The sequence below is a fragment of the Mauremys mutica genome, chromosome 3, assembly GCF_020497125.1.
Source record: "Mauremys mutica isolate MM-2020 ecotype Southern chromosome 3, ASM2049712v1, whole genome shotgun sequence".
NCBI lineage: Eukaryota > Metazoa > Chordata > Testudines > Geoemydidae > Mauremys > Mauremys mutica.
The window spans coordinates 94919352-94945186 of NC_059074.1; the positions used below are offsets into that span (position 1 = coordinate 94919352).

Consider the following 25835-nt stretch of genomic DNA (forward strand, 5'->3'; position numbering starts at 1 on the left):
AAACCTTCAGGATGAAAGGCAATTATTTATTTACTTATAGAAGATTTCATTCTCCAGGGCCGTAAATCCAGCACCATTCCCTGGCATAAAATTAACTTTAGGAACCCCCATCAGTACACTTAGCAACAATCCACATCCTTGTTAGCAGAGAGGCTCCGGATTGAATTGGCACAGCGGCGAATCTGAACCAATGTAAGTGTTTTATTCATGTCAGATTTGAAGGTCTGTTAATGGGTTGTACCTGTTCTATGAATTGAATTGATTCCACAGTGCTGTCAGTCTGGTACCTTTTATGAGCAGTAAGGGCCAAATGCTGACTTCAGATAGATATCTGTACAGCACCCACTGAAGGAGTTACATGCATGCACTCTAAGGGTATATCTACATGGGAAAGTGTTCCAGAATAGCTATTCCTGATTAACTTCCTGTGTGGGCACCAGGGCTGGCTCCAGCTTTTTTCTCGCCCCAAGTGGAGGAAAAACAAAACAAAACAAACAGTTGAGCTCCCACCAAAGTGCCGCCAAAGAAGAAGAGACAGAGTGAAGGACCCGCTGCCGAAGTGCCGCCGAAGACCCGGACGTGCTGCCTCAATACCAGACGAGTGCCGCCCCTTTCTATTGGCCGCCCCAAGCACCTGCTTCCTTCGCTGGTGGCTGGAGCTGGCCCTGGTGGGCACTCTTATTCCAGGATAAGAGTGCTCTCTTCCGAATTAGCATAATCCACTTTTGGATCCATTTTCAAAGCGGATCAAACTAATTCAGAACAAGGCACTTGTATCCTGGAATAACTGTCCTCACATGAAGCTACTCAGGAATAGTTCCACTTAAAATTTATGCCCTCTCTTAGCTTTCAAGCCCTAAATTCACTGTTGATAAAGTAAGCACAAGGTACTGCTTCATTTTTGTTATTACTTAGGTTATTTCATAAAGAGTTATGGTTTATTTTTCAGAAGTTAATTGTGGCCTCGAACACTTTTTAAAAAGTGGCACAAAGCTTTTTTGCTTATTTCCAGGCCATTGATCTGTAACACACATGATGTTTTTGTTTTTGTTGGAATTACAGCCTTTGGTGGTGTTACTTCTCTCAGCTTTCTGCTGCCCAAATCTGTCTTATTACTTTCATAGCCTTTTCTCAGTAGAAACAATCAATAGAAAGTGTTTTTAGCAGTGTCACAGTACACTGGTTTACTGCAGCGTGGGCGCTGGATGGTATTCAGACTGTTGACCTCCCATGCACTGTGATTTCAGTTAAATAGCAAGTATCATGTGGTGCTCCTTTAATATGTGTCTTCATTGTGACTGAACATGGAACTGGGCATGGATAATATGCATACTTTAGATTCTGAGTGAAGACCTCTTCCAGAAGACTTTATTTTATTCATTGTAACTTTAAATACCTCTTAAAGAACAATAGTTTACATTTATAAGATGTCTTTCATCATTGTTTCTGATAACAGTACAATGTTTATGAAAGGAAGCACACAAAAAATATAAAAATTAGGGAGTTGGGGTGAAATCCTGATTCTGATCTCCCCCCCACCTCCTCCCGGAGGTCAGTGGGAATTAATTTGATGGGAATTTTGCCACTTACTTCAGTGGGACTGAGGTTTCATTGTTTATCCCAAATCTCAGGTCTCTGGGTGTCAGTGTATGCATACCTTAAAGACTTTATCATCATGCATGTACCTAAAACGAGGCTGCTGGATTTCAAGATATCCTACAGTACAGGTTCCTACATACAGCATGACACTTGAAGTTAAAACTCAGTTGTACAAATTATCTTTTTTTTTTTAAAAGGTAGTTAGGCAATGCTGAGTTCTTAATGCAAGACTCCCCTCTTTCATATGCAGTTCCCTGAGTTTGAGACTACTTATACAAATTAAGTTGCTCGCATGCCTAAAGGTATGTCTAGACTGCAAATAAAAACTCACGTCTGGCCCATGCTAGCAGATTCCAGTTTGCGGGGCTGAGGCTGCAGAGCTGTTTCATTGCTCTGTAGACTTCCAGGCTCAGGCTGGCACGGGCCAACCCTGGGTGTCTAACTGCAGTGTAGACATACCCTAAGTGTTTGCAGAACTGTTTTAGTTAACAGTTGTTGTTGTCACGGAATTGTATGTTGACTAGATGACAAATACCAGAAATAATAAATAACACCTGGCATTTATGTAACAATTTACATAATTAAATATATGAATATTAACTAATTTCTCTTAAAATAATAATGTATTAATGCAATTCAGAGAATTGTTTTCATATAGGGCAGACAAATGGGAATTAGTATAAATTTAGGTAACTGTTTATGTCAGATTTGTTTTTGAATTCTCAGTAGAACTACTTGAATTTACAGTGAGTACAGTTGCTCACATGCTTACATGTTTGCAGGATGGGGAAGCACCTTACAGACATACAACGTACAGAAGATGGGAGGCAGAGGGGTGCAGAAATAGGTATCAAAGTAAGTACTTTGTATGTATTAAAGTCTTTGAGCACAAGGAGAGTGCAGAATTGAGCATCCATTTTTGATTCTCAACTTCTAGTGTGGTGTGATTGGGTGGACTAGGCCCAGAAGTCCCCCTGTTGGAGGCCTCAGGGTCCTGCCACACCTGTCCTGGGATAGGAGCAGTGGAGCAAAGTCCTCCAAGCAGCCTAGAGAGACTGTACAGGAAAGCAGCCAATCGGGAGGTTGCAAGGAGTTAGCCAATCATAGGGTTGCAGGCTAGTATAAGAGCTGCAGTGCAGACCAGAGTCAGAGCCTTGCTGGAGCCAGAGGAGTACAGATGATGCTCCTGGCTGGTGAAAGGGACCTGAAGCACCAGGGGCAGTTCAGTGCTGGTGGGGAGTGAGGAAGAGCTCCTGGCTGGCTGTTGGGCCTGAACATAGAAGAGCCCTGGGGTAAGAGTGAAGGTTTGGTGAAGGCTGGGGCTGTGGGGACATGGCCCAGGAAACTGAAAGCAATTTTGTTAAAGGGACAAGGTGGCACATGACTGCTATTCTTAGGGTTCCTTGGCTGGGACCCAGAGTAGTGGGCAGGCTTGGGTCCCCTCATAGGTCACTGGCAAAGTGGCTAACAGTTGGACAGTGATAAATTCCCAGAAGGGGATCTGAACTATTTAGTGGCCCAGTTGAGGCCAGATGGATCAAGAGAGTGTGAAACCATTGCCACCAGGGAGGAAGCCCTGAGGGTCCAGCCCAATACCAGGGCTGGGACTCTTTAAAGACTGCAGACACACCCAACCAGAAGGGATGCTCTTGAGAGACGGGTGCAACACCATTACATTCAGATTGTAAAGACAGGATATGTGTTCTTTCCTTTCATGGAGATCTTTCTTTCTACTATACAACTTGCTCTTTGTATATCTGTACCTATCCAGGTTTTCCTAATGTTCACTCATCATTGTAGTATCTGATTTGAGATTTCAGTCTCTAGATCCTTCAATCCAACACGTTTTGCCAGGCCTAAATTAGATTACAAGAAAAATAAATTAAATTAAAAAACAAAACAAATACAAAATGCACTGTAATACCTGAATATAATTGTTATTTTGTAAAGAAGATGTAGCTTGTCATTGAGCCATGAGGTAAAGCCTTATAAATCCTGATGGTTTAGAGCTGGATTTTATTCTTCCTTAGATTAGTCTAGGACTGAGGGCTACAGTGACATGTAATCCGCAGGAGGAAACCAAATAGTAGTTATGGGGTATTAAGGAGGTTTCATGGTGGAAGAGAAGAAAACAAGTGAAAATGTTATAATGAAAAAAAAGATGGTAGCAGAATGTTAACTTGTTGCTGGCCCTTTCTCTGGGATGGGGAGTTTTTTAAAATAACATAACTTTTGTCCTTTTATTTGCTGCCTAGTGATGGATTATTAGACCTTTTCATTTAGATTCCAAAGCTTCAGTAAATTTATACTGTACAGATGTGAGGAAGCACAAGTACATCAAGGGGATAGGAATAAAACCCTAGCTAATGAGGTGGATAATTCATTGGTAAATATAGGAAATGGTTTATTGCATTTTGCCTACTTATTTATTGTCTATAGAGGCAAATAAAGGTCATCACTTGCTAATGGCACTGCAACCTCGGCCTCCCTGGTATCAAAATGTTTTCTGTGGAAGGAGGGTTTTAATAAATCTTTATGGTTTCATTTTAGCACCAGTCCATTTTCTTTCCATACTCTAGTGCTCAGTAATTTATTCATGACCTTTATCTGCTTTTAAGAAATGCAGATAGGGAATTATGGCTGTCCACACCATTGGAAGTGTCAAGGCAGGGATGCCTTGAGAAACTTCTAGGGATTTTAATAATGAGATCCACTTCTCAATCAGAATAAAACAGCTGAAAATACTGGTGTCACTCCACCTGGCAGATAGGCAGAGGAGGAAGATCAGTGTTTAAAATCACATTGACACTTAGGATCTAGGATAAGCAAGAGGTTAGAGTGCACTAGGATGGTTTGAGATGAATAATTTGAAAAAATAACCTTGATAAACCATTCTTTGTATTTCTGATATTTTCCCATGAATAGTAGGGAAGTAATGTCAGTACTTGAATTACATTAACTCCCTATGTCACGTACTTCCAGTAAAGGGTAGATGGTGTGTGTGTGTGTGACATACATGAGTGCACCTACACATATCATATGTAATACATGCTCCCACACAAACTTCATTAGGGTGAAGCTAATGCTGCAGGAGTAGAGGTCAAAGACAGTCTCAGACATTAGACACCGAAGGACTATTAGCACTTCCTTCTGCATCCTTGAGCTCCTCCAAAGTGTCCCCCAGCTGGACCCCTCTGCTCCTGGCAGTTCCCTCAAAAGATACCAGATGGCCCAGATGTCTTCATGCCCCCCACCCCCAGCAGTTCCATGGTTCCCCACCAGTGACCCAATGACTGGGTGTGGGGCTGCCAGGACTAGAGGGTGCAGCTGGAGAAATCATGGACGGAAGACTTAGTGCTTCCCTGCCTTGTCCACCTTAGTGCTTCCCATGGTTTATCAGAGGGCAAGTCTCAGTACTGCGAGCCACAGGAGTATTTTGGGTGGAGAAGAAGGAGAAGCTCTGGTGCTTCCTGCCTCCCCCCCCACCCGGCTTTCTCCTTTTGTACCCCTGAGTTGCTCCTTAGGACCTCCCCCACAATCATCTGGTGGGAATGGGCATGGAGACATGAGAAGAGCTCTGTGCAAAGGGCTATGAGAGTGTAAGGGTGGGAGTTCGCTAAGGACACGTGAGGGAAGGGAGCTTCCATTAGCCCAGGAGTCGAAATGGTAACAGTGATCAGGAGCAACTCAAGAGGTTGTTGTCTAGAAAACTTGAGCAAAAACAGTTCCGCCACTTCTCAGAATGACGGTAGGGGGAAAAGGCATTGTTTTGCCATGTTGAAAAATGGAAATGAAATGAGAAATGAAAAACTCTAGCACCTCCATTCTTTGGAGCAAAAGCTTGAAATTTTGGCAGAGATGTGCCTTTTAAGTAGGGGATGTGCCTTTTGGGGGAGGGGAGAGTGGAGATACCCAAATGATAAATTATAAGACTTGGAAAAATCTGAATTCACAAATGCTCAGACTTGTTTGAGTTTGGCAGCTACATTTTCCAAATATGTCATCTTTAGCAGGACTGTAGGAGCTGAGTAGTATTTTCCCCACAGTTACTTCTGTCTGTTGTGGGCCACTGTGGTGCCAGACACAAGAACTGAGAGGAAGTAGACAAGCCTCTTCTGTTCTAAAAATGCTCCCCACCACCATCAGCTTCCCAGCAGTCTGGAGGAGGAAAAACCTGACTCAAATGCAGAGGGGCTCAGATCTGAACCTAAGTGGGGAAGTGGTGGAGGGAGTAGATTGGGACACAGCCCTAGGGGAAATGGAGTGGGGAGCAATTGGGACTATCTGGGGAAGGAGACTGGAGCAATGAACCTGAGTGGGAGACTGGTATGGGGAGTTTGGGACTGGGAGCTGAAGTTAGGGGAAGACTAGGACTCAGACAAGGAACCCAAAGTGGGAGACTGGGAGTGTTTGCGTATAGCAGAACACACTCCCTTTCAAAATCTGGAATAGAACCCAAGCTTTCAGAGTCTCATCATTCCTCAGCTCTCATTAAATAACTGCAAAATTCACTGGCAAGGTGTATTTCATCCCACTTTAGTCACTGGCCTGCATAAAAGATAACTCCATACTCTCAGGTACTCCAGTGGAAATTCTCTGCGATGTGGGTCTGTAGGTTCCACCATCACTGGTGGTCAATGCCAAACATTTTTAAGTACTTGATTTTTTGCAACCTTAATGTTCTTGCAACATAGCTTTTTGGAAGTAATTATAACTCAAATGAAAGTTTAGGACTCTGCAGTCATTTGACCTGCTATCATATAGCCAGCAATCCCCAATGGCATTCCTGATTTTAAAATTATTATTTTTTGAAATGAGTGGTTCATCAAGTTTGGTGCTGTGCATTAATCTCTTCTAGGAAAGTTCAGTTTTATTCCTCTCTTGTTCTGTTTTTCTGCTTGCAAATAGCACAAAGAGTAGAACAGGTCTATATTTAGTATGTTATAATTAGGTACCCCTTATTTAATTCACTTCGCACTGTCTAGAAGAAAATCCTACTTTGGCCCCGGTCCTAACATCACAGTTTTGATGCCAATATGACTTGTGTGTGTAATTTAAAGAAAAGTCCTAAACTTTTCCTATGATAAAAATACAGCTGCAGCCTTAACCAGGGAGCGGCAGCTATCATTCCACAATTGTATAAGTAATCCTTTATTTTCTGGTACAGGTTAAAGTAACCTCCATGTTCTGTTTCTTGCTTTATCACCCTTGAAGAGTTTTTTGGAATACTAGGATATTTTTCTGTATAATAAAAGTCAGTACCTTATGCTTAAAGTAGAGTTTTATTATTTGATCAATGTAAGAGTCTGATATATTTGGAACTGGGGGTTAGCTTTCTCTCTCAGCCATGTAAGTTGGATAGGTATACTGCAAAAAGAGACATTTATAGTAACCTCCTTTATTAGGCTACTGTCCTGCCCACTCCCTAAACATTTACATCTTTTATCCACGGTTATAAAAGGTAAGTGGGGCTGGCTGCTCTGACAATTGCACAGGATTGCATTTGCGCTTTTTATTTTTCACCAGAGATTTCAGCTCTCTTGAGGAAATCCTTTAATATTGTGACAGGTTATTGAATGGTGTCTGGCTTGCAATGTGTAGAATATGGTGCATCATCTCATTTACAGATTCATTTATCTTATTATGAAACATGGTTAGATCTTTTAGAAGAAAATGGTACCACACCCCTTAAGTTTTGTGATTTTTGTATTACTTGTATATGTACAATATTCAACTGTATTCTAGACTGGGCTGGTCGAACAACTATTAAGGTTGCACAACACATCCCGTTATAAAACCGTATTCTGAGTTGCTTACATTTTTGCTAAACTTTAACTGTTCAGGCTGAAATTTTCCATGCTGGGCGTTCCTCCCCGCCCTCTCCCCCAGCCAAAATGATTTAGCTGTTTCCAAGGCTAGGGAAAACACATTGTTTTGCCCATGTTCAATTCTGTTAAACTTTTTCTGAGACGCTCTAGTGCTGCCATGCTTTGGAGAAGGGATAAGAAACACATTAGGTAAGGAGGCATGAGGGCAGAACTGGGAGCAGATGGCCCAGGGGAGTGGGAACTGGGATTGGCTAGGCAAGAAGACTGGGACAGGAGTAGGGCTGTTGGGGAAGGTCTGGCTGGGCAAGAAAACTGTCCCCGGGATGAGAACATTGAGGCACGTGCGGCTGGGATAAGGAAAAAATAGTATGTGCTCATGTAATGGAAGTTTGTCATAATATATATACACACCAGGGGGCCAAATTAAGGTTGTACAGGCAACCTTAATTTTGGCATTTCCTAATTTTTGAGTCCTTGACTTTACAATTTTAATCTTTTAAAATAGTTTTGTTTGAATATAACGTACATATACAGAGATGTCTATATATTGTCACTTATAATACAGCTATTAATTATATGATAATTTGATTTAATAAAATATTCCTATTAACTTTATTTTGCAGTAGTATCTGGAGCATTAACCAGGCTTGTTCCCTATTGTGCTGTACTCTTTATACGCACAGCAAATGACAACTGAGTTGGAGTGTTTACCACAGCCTTGGCTGGTTACATAGTCTTTGAGATAATTTGGTCTCTTCCACTGGTGACCATAGTGGAGGAGATCTCTCTCTGTCTCCCTCTCACTTGTCTCTGAGTCTAGTCAACTATCTTTCTGCGGAGTCTCCTTTATCCCGGTGGGATTGGCCTCCAGTGGTTCCCTGTCTCTCAGTTCTGTGATGATCTTTATAGGGTCTCTCTGGTGTTGTATCTGCTGACTCATTGTGTCTCCTGTTCCTTTGGATCACTTATCCCTCTTCTGTAGTCACATCCTATGTCCTGGGTACTATTGCTCCCCTCATAACTCCTTTAGTCCTCTCCTTCTGGTGTGCCTCTAATGGCTGGATCCTCACAGGAAACTGAGAAGACCTTCAGAGGCAAGAAGACTGGGACCTAACAAAGCTAGGTGCCTGTGCAGCACAAAGCTAGGTGCCTGTGCAGCACAATGTTGGATAACATTTTTTGTTGACAAAAGCAAGTTAATGGCTCTTGACAGGAATAATTTAAGCTAAACATACACTTTGCTGGGTTCTACATTGTCAGTAAAGACCTGACATTGTTGTGAACAGCTCAGTGACTGTGGCAGCAGTCAAAAAAGCAAACAATGTTGGAATGGTTATAGTGGAATAGAAAATAATACTGAAAATATTAGTAATTATATATAAATAAGCACTAGTCTGGAATACTATAGTCAGTTTTGACTACCTTGTCTCAAAAATGATAAAAGAGAAATAGAGGCACAGAACGCCTTCCATACGAAAACTTCCTCAGAATGTTTATTTTAGAAAGGAGATGAAGAGGGGCATAAATAAACATATACAAGAAGACAAAAACTTATGGAAAAGGTAAAGCATGTGTGACTATTTACACTTTACCATAATACAAGAACAAGAGTTAATTGCATGAGAACTAAAGATACCAAACTTAAAATTATTAAAGAGAAATACTTTTTTCACACACAGTCAAATTCACCTATGGCACTCAGTTCCATAAGATATGGCTGAGGTCAAGAGCTCAATGCAATTATAAAAAAGAGTAGACATTTAAATGGACAACATCCTCTTTATATTAGTTAGGATAAAAAGTTTGTAAGTAATGTATCCTCTTGGCTAAAGGCATAAGCCAAATGCTGTCTGCCTAGGTTACAAAGAAACATCCCCCATGCCTCCTTGGTTGTATGAGAATACGAATTTAAAGGGTTAAAACTGTAAAACAAGCACCCAGAAGTTGTTTCTAAAATTGGATAGCACTTGGATGAAATGGCAGGGCATATTTTCCCTAATCTTCACATATACCTCATCATACAATGTAGTCCTTAGGACACAATGTAACTCACACTGAAGTCCATGGGAGTCTTCCTCTTGACTTTAATGGACATTAGGTCAAGCCTCAGTTCATCAACGTGCGTAGTAGAATTTAGCAAAAATTTTCGTCAAATAATACATTTCTGAGAAATGCATTTTTGGGGCACCAAAATTATTCAGAAAATCTGATCAAATTAAGTGAGTAGCCAGAAACAGCAATTTTGAAAACGCCAAACCATTTTGACACATTTTTTATTTGAAATGACATTCTCAAAACAACATTTCAATTTGAAATAACATTTGAAACGTTGTTTCAATCCAAATATTTTTTAGTTTCTTGTTTTATATTAAAAAAAAATTAAGTTTCTGTTCAAAACAAATCAATTTTGGGGGGGTTGGCCACTGAACTGAAAAATTCGCTCAGCTCCAGTGCTTAAAATGTGCCTAACTTTAAGCACGTGAGTAATCTTATTGACTTCAATGATACTCTTCATAAACCTGAACTAGCCATGAGCTTTTAAGTGCTTAGAGAATTGAATGTTTATTGAATGATAGCTGGCCTGTCAGAGATAACTAGGATGTAAAGGCAGGCCATAAAGGCTGTTGCAAACTGCAATATCAGATTAACAGGCTTTGTATGAGTTTCTCAAATAATTGGTGGTCTTGTTTAACAGTGTTCTAAACATGTTGGACTTCTGTCCTTTAAAAAATAACTTCTTTACAACTTAAACCTTTTATAGCTCAATTTGAGTTAAAATTTATTAAAACCTAGTTCTACCTGAAAGAAATGTGGTATGTGTAAATAAAAAAGGCCCAGAAGCACTGTGTGCCAGGAAAACACAACAAAACAAAACCCTTGGGAATGATACAGAATTCAGCCCTTGCAAACCCACAAAAGCAAGTGATGAGCCAATGTTTTTGTTAACATGCTTCTTGAAAGACACACTTTATATAATGAACAATAAAATGTGGTTTTTCTGCTTATGCTGCCTGCCCTAACTATTATAACTCAACAATGGATTTTGTCTAATTATTCAAATAAGTGTATTTTCCTTTATACTGTATTGTCACGTGTGAAGCTATTTTTTAAAAAAGTAGTAAGCTTTTCATGCCTTAAATTAAAAACATCACAGAATATGATAGGGCAGTTTGTAATTGTCAAAAGAACTAAGTCTTCCTTTTAATTTTGCTGCCATTTAGATGATTTAACGGTGCAAATCAAATTAGTAGTGTTTGAAATAAGGACTGTTAAGGATAAGGATTTTGTTAGGCATCATTTGTTAGGAAACAATATTTATTTTGGTAAATACTTATTGACTAATAGTATTGAGCCACATTTGCTTTCTCAATGCTGCCCCTTTGCAGTGCTCCTCCCTCATGAGAATTATTCCTAGTGCAGGGGGTTCCTCAGCTGGCTCAGGGATAGCATAGCAATATCAGTTTTCAGCCCTGTTCATAGCTGGGAGGGAGGGAGTATGCTAAAAGGTGGTCTCCAAGAAGCCACTGCCATAGTTAAGAGCAACTCTGAGGCTGCTCTAAACTACACCATGTCATCTTGTTGATTACAGAGCTGCAGAGGCCATGAGCTTGTTACACCACTGTTACTCTAGTTTTATATTGGTGTAACTCCATTGTTTGTTTGTTTTTCAATGGAATGATGGCAGCATAAAACTGGAAAAATGAATATGTGAATCAAATCCTATGTGACCAGCACACAGATGCATTTATATGAAACAGACTTAAGGGCTTAATCGAAAGACTCCGATTGATTTCAAGGTCCATTTCTTTCTTTTGTGAAAATTGAGCATAAACACAGTACAAACAGGTTAATCTTTAGGCCCTCGTTAATGACAGTTTTAGAGGCTTTACTAATTGCCTGTAGATTGTTCATAGCTTGTTGCTCCAAAACCACAGCCAAACCCAGCATTATCACTCATCTTGAATAGTTCCTTAGGGGCACAGTATGTTGACAGTGGACACAGCATCAGACAATGGTCTAGTGCAGGGGTAGGCAATCTGCAGCACACGAGCTGATTTTCAGTGGCACTCACACTGCCTGGATCCTGGACACTGGTCCGGGGGCTCTGCATTTTAATTTAATTTTAAGTGAAGCTTCTTAAACATTTTAAAAACCTTATTTACTTTATATACAACAATAGTTTAGTTATATATTATAGACTTATAGAAAGACCTTCTAAAAACATTAAAATGTATTACTGGCCCTCAAAACCTTAAATCAGAGTGAATAAATGAAGACTCGGCACACCACTTCTGAAAGGTTGCCAACCCCTAGTCTAGTGTTTGCCTTGGTTTACCACATTCACATTTAGGGGTCACAGTTTCACACTATATTGTATTTAGATACCCTTGTCAGTGTGTTGCATTTGTTTGTGTGAGATTCTCCATGTGACACTGCAAGGCAGAGAGGAAAAAAACTTTGAAATGAAATATACAGTTTACAGGCCTAGCACCACTAAATCTGAGATTGCCTGGAGAACACTCTCTTCTCTTTCATACTTTATACAGGAATAAACACAGGAAGAAGCTGTACTCTGTACTGAACCAGATGTACATCATGCGAAGGTCTGCTGTGCTTTTTACACTGTGTATGACCAGATCTATGGTAGCAGAACAAAGAAAGCTCTTTCTCCTCTGCGTTAATGTGCATAAAGACTAATAACCAGTTAAGAGAAAGGAGATGTTGAATGGTGGAAACCCACTAACATTATCTGTCCCAGGCCAGTTTAACATCTATTTTGTTTCTCTTGTAGCCCTGTTATTACCAATGTCTACTTAAGCATTTATAGAAATATACCTAAGCTAGAGCAATATCTGTCCTGCACAGGAGCTTTTCTTGTATGCTTTCTTTTTGCATATGACAGGAGTGTTACAAACACAGACAATTAGTGAATTATTCTTACTTTGCAGACTAGTAAACCTATACTACAATCCTTGCAGAGATTGAGCGCAGTCTGCTAAAAAATTACTACTTTTCCTATTAGTCACTTTTTTTGCTGCCATAACAATAAATAAGAAACCAGTTGTGCCTTGTTGTATATTTAAGTATTTTGGCAGATCAAGGCAGAATTATTGAACAGCCCTGCAAGTTCAATAAGAACACACATACCTAAGATGTCAGCAACAATGAAGCAGACTTATGCACAATCAATGATCTAGTGAATTTTGATTTTTAGTTAAACAGAAACTTATCACAAATCCTTCACAATGACATCTTCAATATGTGTCCAGCACTCACTGTAAGTATTTCTCTGACTGGCCAAGGTGCTATGGGGGAAATGAGTAGAAAGCACCAGTGACTTTCTATGACTGAATGTTTTGTTTAATCTGTTCCTGAGACTTTATTTTATTTATTTATTTATTGAAGAAGAACATGATATGTAAGCAGAGGTTTCCTTCAAAGTTGTAGACAAACTGGAAACTCTAGTTTAAGATTTACTGCTTGTGACCTATCAGAATTTATTCCCTTTAATGAATCTGCATGGGAATCTTTCCTTATCTGTCATTATAACTCAGATTACATAATTTGTGCTACTCAGTGGGAAAAGGGAAATCTTCTACATCCTTTCAAATGGGGATTCCAAATTGTAAGGGACAAGTTTTATTCCAGAGATCTTCATATATATTTCTGACTCATACTTTGATATGTGCCATCTACTTCAGTGTATCTCAATAGAACATATCACCATGGTATTTAAGTACCCTAACAGTAATTAAAACCTTAGTTCTTTGCTGGTAAATGATTAGCTTTCTCCTCTCCTCACATGGTCAGAGAAGGTCATTGCTTTGAGAGTTTCTATCTTGGGAAAGGAAAGTCTTGCTTGCCACGTTGACACCTCCTTTACTATGTGAATGCCTGGCTATAAACTATGCCTTACATTGTTCTCCCTGGGTCAGAAGCTCACTGAAGTTATTTAAGACTCCCATTTATTTCATTGGGTGCGGGATGAAGCCTCAAATGCAGTGAGACATGGCTCATCCTAATCTGTCAGGTGTTTTTGTTCTGCAGCTGAGTGTCCTTCAAGAAGATGTACTCATGCTGTCCAGCCTCCAGAGATGTATCATTCTTAGCCCTATAATTCAAGCCTCCTCCAAAAACAAAGACCTCTTAGCTAATGTGTGGATTTCAAAATGAAATCTGGGGCTTTAGCCAAAAAACGAATATGGCCACAAATGCATATGTGACTGACCATCCATCTTTGATCTCAGTTCCATCTCTGACTTTCTTTCTTACAGATGAAGACTTCACATGTCCACTTCTGATATGCAGAGTCCTTAATAGGCTGGGAAAATTTGCCCTGCCCTAAATAACCTATTCTGCATCTCCATAAAACTTCCAACAGTGATGAACACTTTACAAATGATTAAAGTCTGTGCTGGTGTGTTGCTCTGAAAATGTACCATATGTGGTGCAACCTAGATTAATAGTTCAGAATAGAGTCACAAAAAGGACACCATAAAAATGGTTCCCATTTCAAACAGAGATGTGTGATCTTCATACTGACTTCTCTAACTGTAAGCAGGATTTTTTTTAAAAAATTGCATAATCCATGACTTGGAAGCTATGGCCCTGATCCTGCAAACACTTCCATTCATGTTTTTTACTTTAAGCACATGCATAAATCTTTGCAGGATCAGTGCCTTTGTCATGCTTTAATAAACAGGATATTAAAATCCTTTTCTGTTGCCAAATATTTGCCAGTCTTTTTCCCCCTCAATATTTGTCTTAATTTTCTATCTAAAACTTAAGTGAAAGATATTCATTTAAAACTGAACAACTTTTTTTCAGTTACAGCATATCAGTAAGTGATCCTGAGTGATAGCAGCAGACCTAGGGACAAAAAACATTTGCAGTCTATTTTGACAGGATTCTAAGATTGGGTACATTATTTAGAACATTTTTTTCTGGATGAATAGGGGACTCTGTCCAGTACTTTGTTTATTGCGGATTTGGTGGACATATTCTGGACCTTGTATACTACTACGCTTATGACCCGCAGGAGCCCTAATGGACCTTCAGTATTCCCCAGAGAAATCCCCCAGTCAGAGGAGCAATGTAGGCAGGGCCGCTGGGGGGGATGGCAAGTGGGGCAATTTGCCCCGGGCCCCACAGGGGCCCCACAGGGGCCCCACGAGCCCTGGCCCGGCGGCGGTCTGGGTCTTCAGCAGCATTTCAGCGGCGGGGGGCCCTTCAATGCTGCCAAAGACCTGGACAGCCACTGGGTGATACAAGTGCCGCAGCTCCCCCGCTTTGCCCCAGGTCCCCTGAATCCTCTGGGTGACCCTGAATGTAGGGCCAACATATGTGACCTTATGCAACCTCCTCTTGCAGAGCTGGGAAAGGAGGGTGATGGGGACAAAAGTGGGTGGATATGGAGTGGGAGACATGCACTGCAATATGCACTATAGATTCTGGGTTGCAGAGCAATTCGTTAGCAGCCATACGGAGGCCTCAGTAATTTAGATCATTCCCCAAGGGTGCTGTAATGCATAGTGAAGCCCAGGGCCGGCGCTTCCATTAGGCGACCCTAGGCGGTCACCTAGGGCGCCAGGATTCGGGGGCAGCATTTTGTGCACTCCCCACGGGGTGCACGGGAGCTTCCAGTTCCGCTCCTGTCACGCAGCCGAAGAAGGACCTTCTGCTGACATGCCGCGGAAAGCAGCAGCAGGCAATTGAGCAGCTCAATGACTGCCGCTGTCGCCTGCGGCATTTCGGTGGAGGGTCCTTCTTCGGTGGTGCGATGGGAGTGGAACTGGAAGCTCCCGCGTACCCCATGGGGAACGCACAAAATGCCGCCCCCCCGAATTCTGCCTAGGGCGCCAGAAACTCTGGCGCTGCTCCTGGTGAAGCCCACAATCCCAGAGGTACAAAGGTATTTTACAGTCAGACGTGCCCCCACCTCTCCTGGGTTGCGCCTTCTAACTCAACTTAGCATTTGCTTTAGGAGTCTGCCTTAAGACCATTCCTAATCAACAAAGCACTTAAATATGTGCTTTAAAATTAAGCATGTACTTTGGTGCCTGCTAAGTAGCAATGGACTGCTGAATTGGGACCTCTGTACTGTGCCTTGTGAGCAGGAGCGCCACCAGTTTTTTTGCAGCCCTAGGTGGCAGAAAGTCCTGCCCCCGAAATGCCGCCCCCGACAAAGGCGGCGGAAGGTCCGGCCGCCGCGGTCGCCACCCACCAAATGTTAGCGCCCTCGGTTGCCTAATGGGTTGCGCTGGCCCTGCTTGTGAGAGGAGTAGTACAGAATCTAGCCCTCGGTATTTTTTTTATCTTGCATTGCTTGGTACAACCTTTTGCAAAACTAGTCAAATAGCTCTTCTATCATTTCGATTCCTTTCCATGTCCATCTCATTACTCACTTCTGTTAGTTATGGTGCTTGAAGATTGTATGTTTTTCTCCCCTAATTTTCTTGTTAGTACATCAACAGCAATGCAGATGTTAACACTATATCCAAAATCCCTTTTTTTTATTTAACCACTGTGGCAGACCCAGAGTGAATAGCTTCAGTGTTTTAGTGCATGTTTTATATCAGGAGTGGAAATTTTAGAGGGTGGTGGAGATTTATTTTAATTCTCACCGATAGAAGTATTTTTTTTTCTTCCACCAAATGGGTATTTAGAAAACACAAATATTACCTCACCAAATAAAAATATGATGGTAGGTCATATTTTGAGCCTAAATTACTACATAATATGGGCCAGATTCTCTGCAAGGCACGGCATGGGAAAGGGCCTAATCAGGGCTGCCTAGAGGATTCCGGGGGCCCGGGGTCTTCGGCGGCGGGGGGCCTCCGCTTCGGCGGTAAGTCGGCGGCGGGGGGTCCTTCTGTTCCGGTACCCGCCGCCAAAGTGCCCCAAAGACTCACGGCGGGGACCCCCCCGCCGCCGAATTACCACCGAAGCGGGACCCACCGCCGAAGTGCAGCCCCCACCACGGGTCTTCAGGGCACTTCGGCGGCGGGTCCCGGAACGGAAGGACCCCCCCCCCCCGCCGTCGAATTACCGCCAAAGACCCGGCTGCACTCCTGCTTCGGCGGTAATTCGCCGGCGGGGGGTCCTTCTGTCCCGGAGAGGAAGGACCCCCAGCCAGCGAAGACCGGGAGCGAAGAAGCTCCGGGGGCCCGGGCCCCACGAGAGTTTTCCGGGGCCTCCGGAGCAAGTGAAGGACCCTGCTCCAGGGCCCCCGAAAAACTCTCGTGGGGGCCCCTGCTGGGCCCGGGGTAAATTGCCCCCCCTCTGGGCGGCCCTGGGCCTAATGGTTGAGGTTCCCTAATTTTGAGGTTGGTCCTAGTCTATGCTCTTTAGTGAAAGCTCAATAATAAGAACTATCAGATGGTATACAGCCTAGATTTTGGGCAAGTCTGTAATTGAATGCAGGAATAAAATATAGAAATTCTCTCTACCCTGTCTTAGGGTACGTCTACACTGCAGCTGGGAGCAGGGAAGACAGACTTGCACTAGTTCAAGCTGAGTTAACGCACTTAAAACAACAGTATAAAAGTTTTTGTTAGGCTCCAGCAGAGGATTGGGCTAGCCACCTGAGCTTGGACCCCTGGGGTTGGACAAGCTTGACAGCCTGAGTGGCCACCCATTCTGCTATTCTCAGCAAGGCATGTTCCCAGCTGCAGTTTAGACATGCATTTAGGTACTTATTACCATAGTTTCTGAGCACTTCATAATCTAATGTTTTTATTCCCCACTATATGTGATATAGTGGCCAAAAGTCTAAAAGTATATGGGGGGAAACCATTGTAATTTTGATTACAGAAACTACTTTCTCCAACATGAAACATGTTTAAGAAAATCTGTCAAGAAGCCCAAATCTGTTTTTATAGAACTAGTGAGAATGTGAATCTTCTGAGTTTTGTTCATGATATAGAAATTGGCACAATTATATGTCAGAGTCCCATTTCTCACATGTAGCCCACACACTTAGTAGTTATTATGCTAAAACCCCCTGTTCATGGTGCAATATCTACCTATCAATTCCCCAGTAAGCATATAAGTATATACAGTATTATTCCTCTTATTCATTGACACGTGCATTTAGGTCTGACAACTGCACTATATATATTACGGGGTTGCTATATAAACTGTTGTGTATAGTGACATCCTCTTTGTGCTGTCTGCAACCTTCTAAAATCACCCATCTATACTGCTGCATTTAGTGGGGATAGGGAGTGCTGTGTCTGCATCATTAGCTGCTGCTATTTATCATTTATTACTTACTTTGATTTATAATACATAAATAGAGCCTATTCTGGGCTCCAGGCTCTTTTGACATAAATGAAAAATACCATCTCTTAAAAAGATTAAACTCATCACCTCTAAATCAGACAATAATTAATCAAAAATTAAATCAAAACCCAACCAGTGCTCCCTTCCCAACGACTACCAGCCCTTTTGCCCAGACTTTTGTGGATTGAGGGACATATTAATGGGAGCTCAAAGCTGGGAGACCACTGGCATATCACTTCTATCAGAAAATAGAGAACCAAGCTTTTCCCTGGTGCGAGCAGGCACTTTTCTCACCAAAGTCAATGGAAGTTGCTTGGGAGTGTCCAAACTGAATTTGGGGCAGAAGCTTTAGCAGACTAAAGAGCTGGGTCCAGGAGGGGAGGCAAAAAAAATTAAATTCCTATGAAAGCAGATTCTGACAGGAAGTCTTGAGACCTGGAACATGCTCTGCAAGTCATCACTGACCCCTTAATGATAGAATAAAGAAGTACATACAAGAATGCCATAACATTTCTCAGGCAACTAGAAAACAGGTGGCACCATTAATCCCCAGTTTGCTGTATATCACTACATTGATGCTGAAGCAGTTTGCATCACAGTTCACCAGACTGAAATTTATGCTGATAATATTGTCTTTCCCTCCAGTACTCTACATCAATGGCCTTTTGGATAGTGGAAAGTACTCCCATAGCTCACACTTTGTCACATTGTTTTTTCATGTTGAGCACTAAAAGTGCAAGTATCTCAGCTTGTTATATACACGATCTGGCTAATAGTGCCTTAATATCACTACTTCCTGGAGGAAGCAAATATTTTGGGTAGCGGAAGTGAAGGGGTAGTATATTTTTGAAGATCTAGTAAAGCATGACTGTGGTTGTATCAGTAAGTAAGCAGATCAAACATCTACTCTACAAAGAGTACTGTCATTCATTGCAGTACTAGCCAGTACCAAATGTTCTGCCCTGAGAGCAAGAAGTTGAGGAAGATCCTCTGGTGGGCTCATTTGAAGGTGAGGTTTTACCAACAAAATTTTCCTCTACAGTACAACTCGGTTTAATTTATTTTTAGAACAGTTTATTTTGGGGTTTTTTCCCCTCACTTTTCACACTTTGGGCCTGACCAAGAGCCCTCTGTGGTTAAATCCATGTGACTGGAGATGGGGAGGAATCTTTTGTGAGCCTCCTCATTAAGTTCCTTCTGTGTTCCATGAGGAGGCAAAGTTTGTGCTCTTTTTGTGGAATGGACAATGGGGCTGTGCCACAAAACCCTGTGGATTCATGGGAGACAGAGGCCATCTCCACTGCAGCTCTGTGCCCTAGTGTGTCCTCCAGCCTGCTGGTCAGCTATCACACCTCATCAGTGTCTCACAGGATCTGGCCTTTGTGGCCCTGCAGTCCTACTACACCCTGTCTCAGGAAAGGAGTAGCGAAGTTGAGTCATCCAGGACTGCCTAGAGAGGCTGCATGGAAGCAGCCCATTAGAGCCCAGCAAGATCAGATAAAAGGAACTGTAGGGCCTCAGCAGGTCAGTTCCTGACTAAAACCAGAGGGGCAAGACAGGAAGCGTCTCTCTGACCAAAGGAGCTCAACAGATAACTAGTTTGGTTGTGGCTGCATTTGCTTAAAGTGGGGGGAGAGAGTGGATCTGAGAACTTTATCTTCACCCCTCATCTCAGAGTTAAAGAGACCAGGTGGGCAGAGGCCCAGGGAGGTAGCACCAATGAATTGAAGTGAGCAGTACGTGGCTGCTCTTGAACCCAGAGTAGTGAGCAAGCCCGGGTTACTCCATCAGCAAAGTAGTGTAAACTTCAAGAAGGGGACAAGGATTTTTCAGAAGCCTGAGCAAAGGATGAATTTAAAGGGCCCAGAGCCAGGGCTGAACACTGTGGGTAGGCAGCTTGTTGAACTCTTTGCTAACTCGGAAGAGGTTCATTTTTGATTGTGTGACCCAGCTGAGGGCTGAGACACTGAAGACCTGCCAAGTGAGGTCAACAACCTACAGGGGGTGCTAGGAACAGGAACAAGCCTGCAGTACCACATGCAGGGAGGCACTCAAGAGGTGATTGCCTCCTGTTACGCACCCCTCTACCAAAGAGGCAGGACTACAATAAAGATAATACAGGCCTAGGCTGTATTACTGTGTCTTTTGTTCAGAATTTCCTCCAGGCCCAAGGAGGGACCATATATATCCCATCCAGTCCCTCCTGTGAGAGTCTTTCTGTTGACTTCAGTAGGCTTTGGGTTAGGCCCATTATGGCACCTCTCAACTCTAGGGGCTTGTTCAGTAAAACTACCCAATCTGGTTGTGAAGCTCCCCAGATCTTGTTAATCAGGAAATCCTGTTAGTAGGTTCAAGATGCTGGCTATAGACCAGACTGATTGAAAGGATTCCATTATATCAGTTATGACGGCATATTTTAAATCTGTGTGGGATTACTATATATTTAACTATAATAAAATGAGCCCATTTTGCAATGGTCTACATTTTCACGTCTTCAGATAGATGATAAAATATGCTGTGGCTAGCAATACTATACATACTTCAAATTTGGAAAATAGCCAGTATCCAATAAATTAATATATATGCAACATGAGAAACACACAAAATTCATTTTTTGACATGCATACTTGAAATATAACATTTATCTACTTTATGAAATAAATGTATAGAAATATTTTTTCAGCACAGTAGGTAGAACTTAGATAATGTCTCCAAATGTGTTTCTATAACACAATCTTCATATTTGTTTTTCCACTGGTTGACTAAAATACTTAATTTTGACTCAATCCTATCTTTTTCCTATGACGTCTCCAAATCTTGCAAAATGTCCTGCATTACAGGACCCCAGTACAGGAAGGTTGATGTTGCAGGCTTCTGCCTTTAGGTGGCACTCTCACAAAAGGGTCTGTAGTAGGTGTAGTGATGCCTGTCTGGATGTACAGGAGCAAAAAATGGAGGTGGTCTTCTATATCTTTTAAATGATTGTTTAATCTAAACATCAATATATAATCTATCAAAGCTCCTACATCACTCATTTGGCACTTCAGAAAAGCTATAATTGACCTAGGCTACCAAAAAAAAATCTCTAAAATTATAGGTCTTGATAGAAAGATATCTGAGGAAGTTGCTAATTTTATATTAAGATACAGTATGGATTTCAAAAGTTGTAAAGAAGAGAGGCCTAATGGTCATGGGAATGATTTACTTTATTTAATAGGGTTTTTTATATTCCAGAATTTAGAATTAAATTACAAACAAATACCACAACAAATTACTCTTCTCCTGTGCCTCTGAAGCTTGGTCATTTCATGAGTAGATATTAGGAATGTCACAAAACATTATTACAATATTTTTTTAAAGAACGTTCATGTAGTGGGGTGGTTATCTGCCCCTACCCCGTGGGACTTGAAACAGCCCAGGAGAGGGCTGTGGCTGGGGCAAGAAGCCTGGGCTGATTGGGGGAAAGTAGGCTCATCGGGGGCCATGCCCCAGTCAGGCCCAGCTGACCCCTGTAAAAGGCTGTGAGCCAGAGGCCCAGGTAGTCTCCCTCTGCCTGTAGTGGGAGAAGGGCCTGGCTACAAGGTGCTAAGCAGGGAACCTAGATTGGAGCAGGGCTGGGGAAAGGTCAAGGTTGCCACGGAGCTCTGGCCTAGGAAAGCCCCAGGCTGTAGGCCTGGTAAGGCCCATTAGTCACTGGGTTGCAGAGGGCAGCCCATGGGTAAGCAGAGGCAGCAGGTCCGAATCCCCCCTTTGCCTATGATGAGTGGCTTACACTTCAGTCCTCCCGAGTGAGCGGGGGCTAGACAAGATATCATACAGGAAGATCTGGATGACCTTGTAAACTGGAGTAATAGTAATAGGATGAAATTTAATAGTGAAAAGTGCAAGGTCATGCATTTAGGGAGTAATAACAAGAATTTTATTTATAAATTGGGGACACATCAGTTGGAAGTAACAGAGGAGGAGAAGGACCTCGGAGTATTGGTTGATCACAGGATGACTATGAGCCGCCAATGTGATATGGCTGTTAAAAAAGCGAATGTGGTTTTAGGATGCATCAGGCGAAGTATTTCCAGCAAAGATAAGGAGGTGTTAGTACCGTTATACAAGGCACTGGTGAGACCTCATCTGGAATACTGTGTGCAGTTCTTGTCTCCTATGTTTAAGAAGGATGAATTCAAACTGGAACAGGTACAGAGAAGGGCTACTAGGATGATCTGAGGAATGGAAAACCTGTATTATGAAAGGAGACTCAAAGAGCTTGGCTTGTTTAGCCTAACCAAAAGAAGGCTGAGGGGAAATATGATTGCTCTTTATAAATATATCAGAGGGATTAATATTAGGGAGGGAGAGGAATTATTTAAGCTTAGTACCAATGTGGACATAAGAACAAATTGATATAAACTGGACAATAGAAAGTTTAGACTTTAAATTAGATGAAGGTTTCTAACCATGAGAGGAGTGAAATTCTGGAACAGCCTTCCAAGGGGAGTAGTGGGGGAAAAAAGACATATCTGGCTTTAAGACTAAGCTTGATAAGTTTATGGAGGGGATGGTATGATGGGATAGCCTAATTTTGGCAATTAATTTGGCAACTGATCTTTGATTGTCAGCAGGTAAGTATGCCCAGTGGTCTGTGATGGGATGTTAGATGGGGTGGGATCTGAGTTACTACAGAGAATTCTTTCCTGGGTGCTGGCTGGTGAGTCTTGCCCACATGCTCAGGGTTTAACTTATCACCATATTTGGGGTCGGGAAGGAATTTTCCTCCAGGGCAGATTGGCAGAGGCCCTGGAGGTTTTTTGCCTTCCTCTGGAGCATGGGGCACGGGTCACTTTCTGGAGGATTCTCTGCAGCTTGAGGTCTTCAAACCACTATTTGAGGACTTCAGTAACTCAGACATAGGTTAGGGGTTTGTTACAGGAGTGGGTGAGTGAGATTCTGTGGCCTGCATTGTGCAGGAGGTCAGACTAGATGATCATAATGGTCCCTTTTGACCTTAAAGTCTATGAGTAGCCTAACACTGAGGTGAAGTGGGGATAGTGGCTGGGGGCTCCCCCGGGAGGGGGAGACCCCGGGGCTGTGAGGGATTACTGCCAGAGGGGCAGCACCCCAGGTAAAAGGGACACTGGGTCCTGGGAGGGACACGGGCCAGTGGTAAGGCAGATCACTGGTCTGTAGAGGGCACTCTGGATGCTGGAAGAGCTAATTCCCGAGGACAACCCATAGAAGGCACCACGGAGGGTGTCTGTATTGCTACAGTTCAAATTTGAGAACTTGATTACTACTGCAAGACTTGTCCTAATATTCCAGTCCACAGTGTGTGCTGCATATAAATGATTGGTGTGTGTGGTAGAGGGTAGGATGGATAGCTCTGCTACCCTGTGCTTACTAATTAGCCAACATTGAATAGTCTTGTCATGAGACAATAATCCTCTCCATGAGGATGGGAGAGCAAATTATTTTGCTGTTTAAACCAAAAGACTCAGGAAAAAAAGCAGTCTGGCATTAGATACCACTACAAGAAAAATGAATGCATCGTGTTCACAAAAAAACTGTTGGATGTTTCATATTGCATTAGGAGTCTGGGATCTCTGACAACAGTAGATTTAAAGATCTGTACAAGTAGCTCTAACCTGAATGAACAATGATAAAGTGAAAAAGAAGAAAAGAACATAAGCAGACAGTACTGCCAAGGTCCATTAATTTGATTCTATATAATCAATTTTCTGCTAACATCTTGTTTAATGCTTATAACACTTTCAAGATTTTTTACTTCTGCTCTCTTTTGAAAAAAATATATTTATATTCACTGGTGGAAGAAAGTTAAGGGTTTGTTAAAAGAAGTACTTTACCATAAATCTTGATTTTTCTATTGTCTTTCATTTGAAACACTCTAGCTAAAAATTGAATAAATACACTGTAATTCTCTAGCCAGTTTTGTACTGGGGCTCAAACGTTTTGCACAAACTTCAGTTTTTAACACATAATTGAAGCTGCTGGTCTGGTATTTTGCAAAACAGTGTTACTGAGGACTGATATTGAAAGTGTATCGTGAGACAAGTTTACACATTCAAAACCAAACCACCTAGTATAATAACTTTTAATAGAAGTCATAGCAGTTAAGGGAAATTAGCCATCTATTATTGTTGGTGGTGATTGTGTTGGTGGTAGGAGTGTAGCAGTTCTATCAGTTCCAGCTAGATGAAGCACCTTAAATAATTGAAAAGGAAATAATACAATAGTTTCACAATTACCCAGTTATAAATAATTATTCTCAAATGTATGTCAGTCCCTACTACTCAGGTATTTCTCATACAAATAAACTGGTCCAAAATATCTGCTTATTTCCACATTGTACAGAGAAGAAAGAAAACAAATTTCTTGGTCATAGTATTACTGGCTGCATTTCATTTTTGGTTTTTGTTTAGTAGTATTCTGGACTGGTAACTTTGTTCACTTTTCCTCTTTGGGTGCACAGATTACAGCAGTAATCTCTGGGTATGTCACAAAGGTCTTCTAGGTCTTTTGCCTTAGGCAAACCATCAAATGTTCACACTTGCCTGCCCACACAAACAGCAAGTGAGCATTTTGCTGCCTTCTAATGTTTTACAACTTAGGGATGCCACCTGCTCTGCTTGCATGAGTGCCCCTACTATAATGAATTTAAGAATCATAGAAATGTAGGGCTTGGAGGGACCTCAGAGTCTCAAGTCCAGACCCCGGAGCTGTGCCAGGACCAAGTAAACTTAGACCTCACTGACAGGTGTTTGTCCAATCTGTTTTTTAAAAACCTCAGTTGAATGGGATTCCACAATTTCCCTTGGAAGCCTATTCCAGAGTTTAACTTTCCTCATTATAGAATCATAGAAGATTGGGTTTGGAAGGGATGTCAGGAGGTCATCTAGTCCAACCCCCTGTTCAAATCAGGACCAATCACCAACTAATCATCCCAGCCAGGGCTTTGTCAAGCTTGACTTTAAAAACGTGTGTAACCCTTCTGCCGGGCCGAAACGATAGCAGCAAGGGCCGGGTTCAATACATAGGGGTCCCTTCCCCACAACATAATGCAAAACCAGCTCGAGCCCCCACCCAGTGACCTGGGAAAATCTTACACTCACCCCTGGGCGCCTCGAAGAGGCAATACTTCCCCTCTCGCAAGCACAGAGTCTTGGTATAGCAGAAAAGGTTTAATTACATGACAAACAACAAGCATTAAACTGGGAAAATACCTCAGCTAGAGTTTATAGGTCAAACCGTGAGCAAAGACCCACTCCAGCAAATTGGGCCATGTCCTTCTCTCGGGGCCCTTGAGTCCAGCAACCCCCAAATCACCCACAGTCCCAAAAGTCCCACAATCCAAAAGTCTCTGTCCCGGGTCAGTGCAGCCCCAGAGCTCAAGAGTCTCTCTGCAGAGGTCCCCTCCCCAGCCTGGGTAGAAAGGGGCACCTTACGTGGTTTCGGGGCCAACTGCCCTGCCTCTTCGTGGGGTTCTGCTTCCACTAGTCATCTCCGCAAACAGCTCAGCTCCACTTGCTCTGTGGGCTGCTCCGCTCTGCCAGCTGCTCTGGTCCACCAGCTGTCCTGGGAGCCTCTCCAGCCGTCCTCGCGAGCTGCTTGGCTCCACTCACCCAGTGGCTGCACAAACTGCTCCACTCTGCTCTGCCAGCTGCTTTGCTCCACAGTATGGCTTCAGGCTCCCCCACTCATAAGCACAGTACTCAGTGCTCTCAGCTCAGCAAGTCCAGCTCTTCAGTGATTTCAGCTCTTAGTAGGGGAGCCCCAGTACCAGTGAATTCAGCTCAGTAACCTGCATTTAGATTCTTAAGGGAATCAAAAATTAACTCTGACATTCCACAGTGGAGAGAGGCACAGGTGGAACTGGTGCTTCTGTCTCACACAAAGAGCCTGCACCACCAAGTACAGATCTCTGTCCCCAGCCTCTCTCTTTTCCATGGGTTTTGGAACCCATGTGCCCCATCTAGCAAGCGCTATCCAGCTGACAATGAAACCCCCCATCACAAGACAAATTTGTAGTTCCCCATTTACCCAATCAGGGTGACAACATTTCATTCCTCCTGCCCCAATAACAACGAAATTGGGGCTCCCACAGCTGTGAAAATA

At 42.5% G+C, this 25835-nt stretch overlaps 1 protein-coding gene across 2 annotated transcripts in view; it reads left to right on the forward strand.

Annotated features, from left to right (window-relative positions):
* Positions 1-25835, forward strand: part of NKAIN2 (sodium/potassium transporting ATPase interacting 2) — an 819309-nt gene that overhangs the window by 274235 nt on the left and 519239 nt on the right. Inside the window, exon 3 of one of the 2 annotated variants that reach the window (XM_045008616.1) lies at positions 2382-2454. The exons of the other annotated variant lie outside the window; for it this stretch is intronic. Coding sequence (XP_044864551.1) covers positions 2383-2454 — 72 coding nt within the window. The 5' untranslated portion in view covers position 2382. The remainder of the gene's footprint in view (positions 1-2381; positions 2455-25835) is intronic. 2 annotated transcript variants of the gene reach the window in all.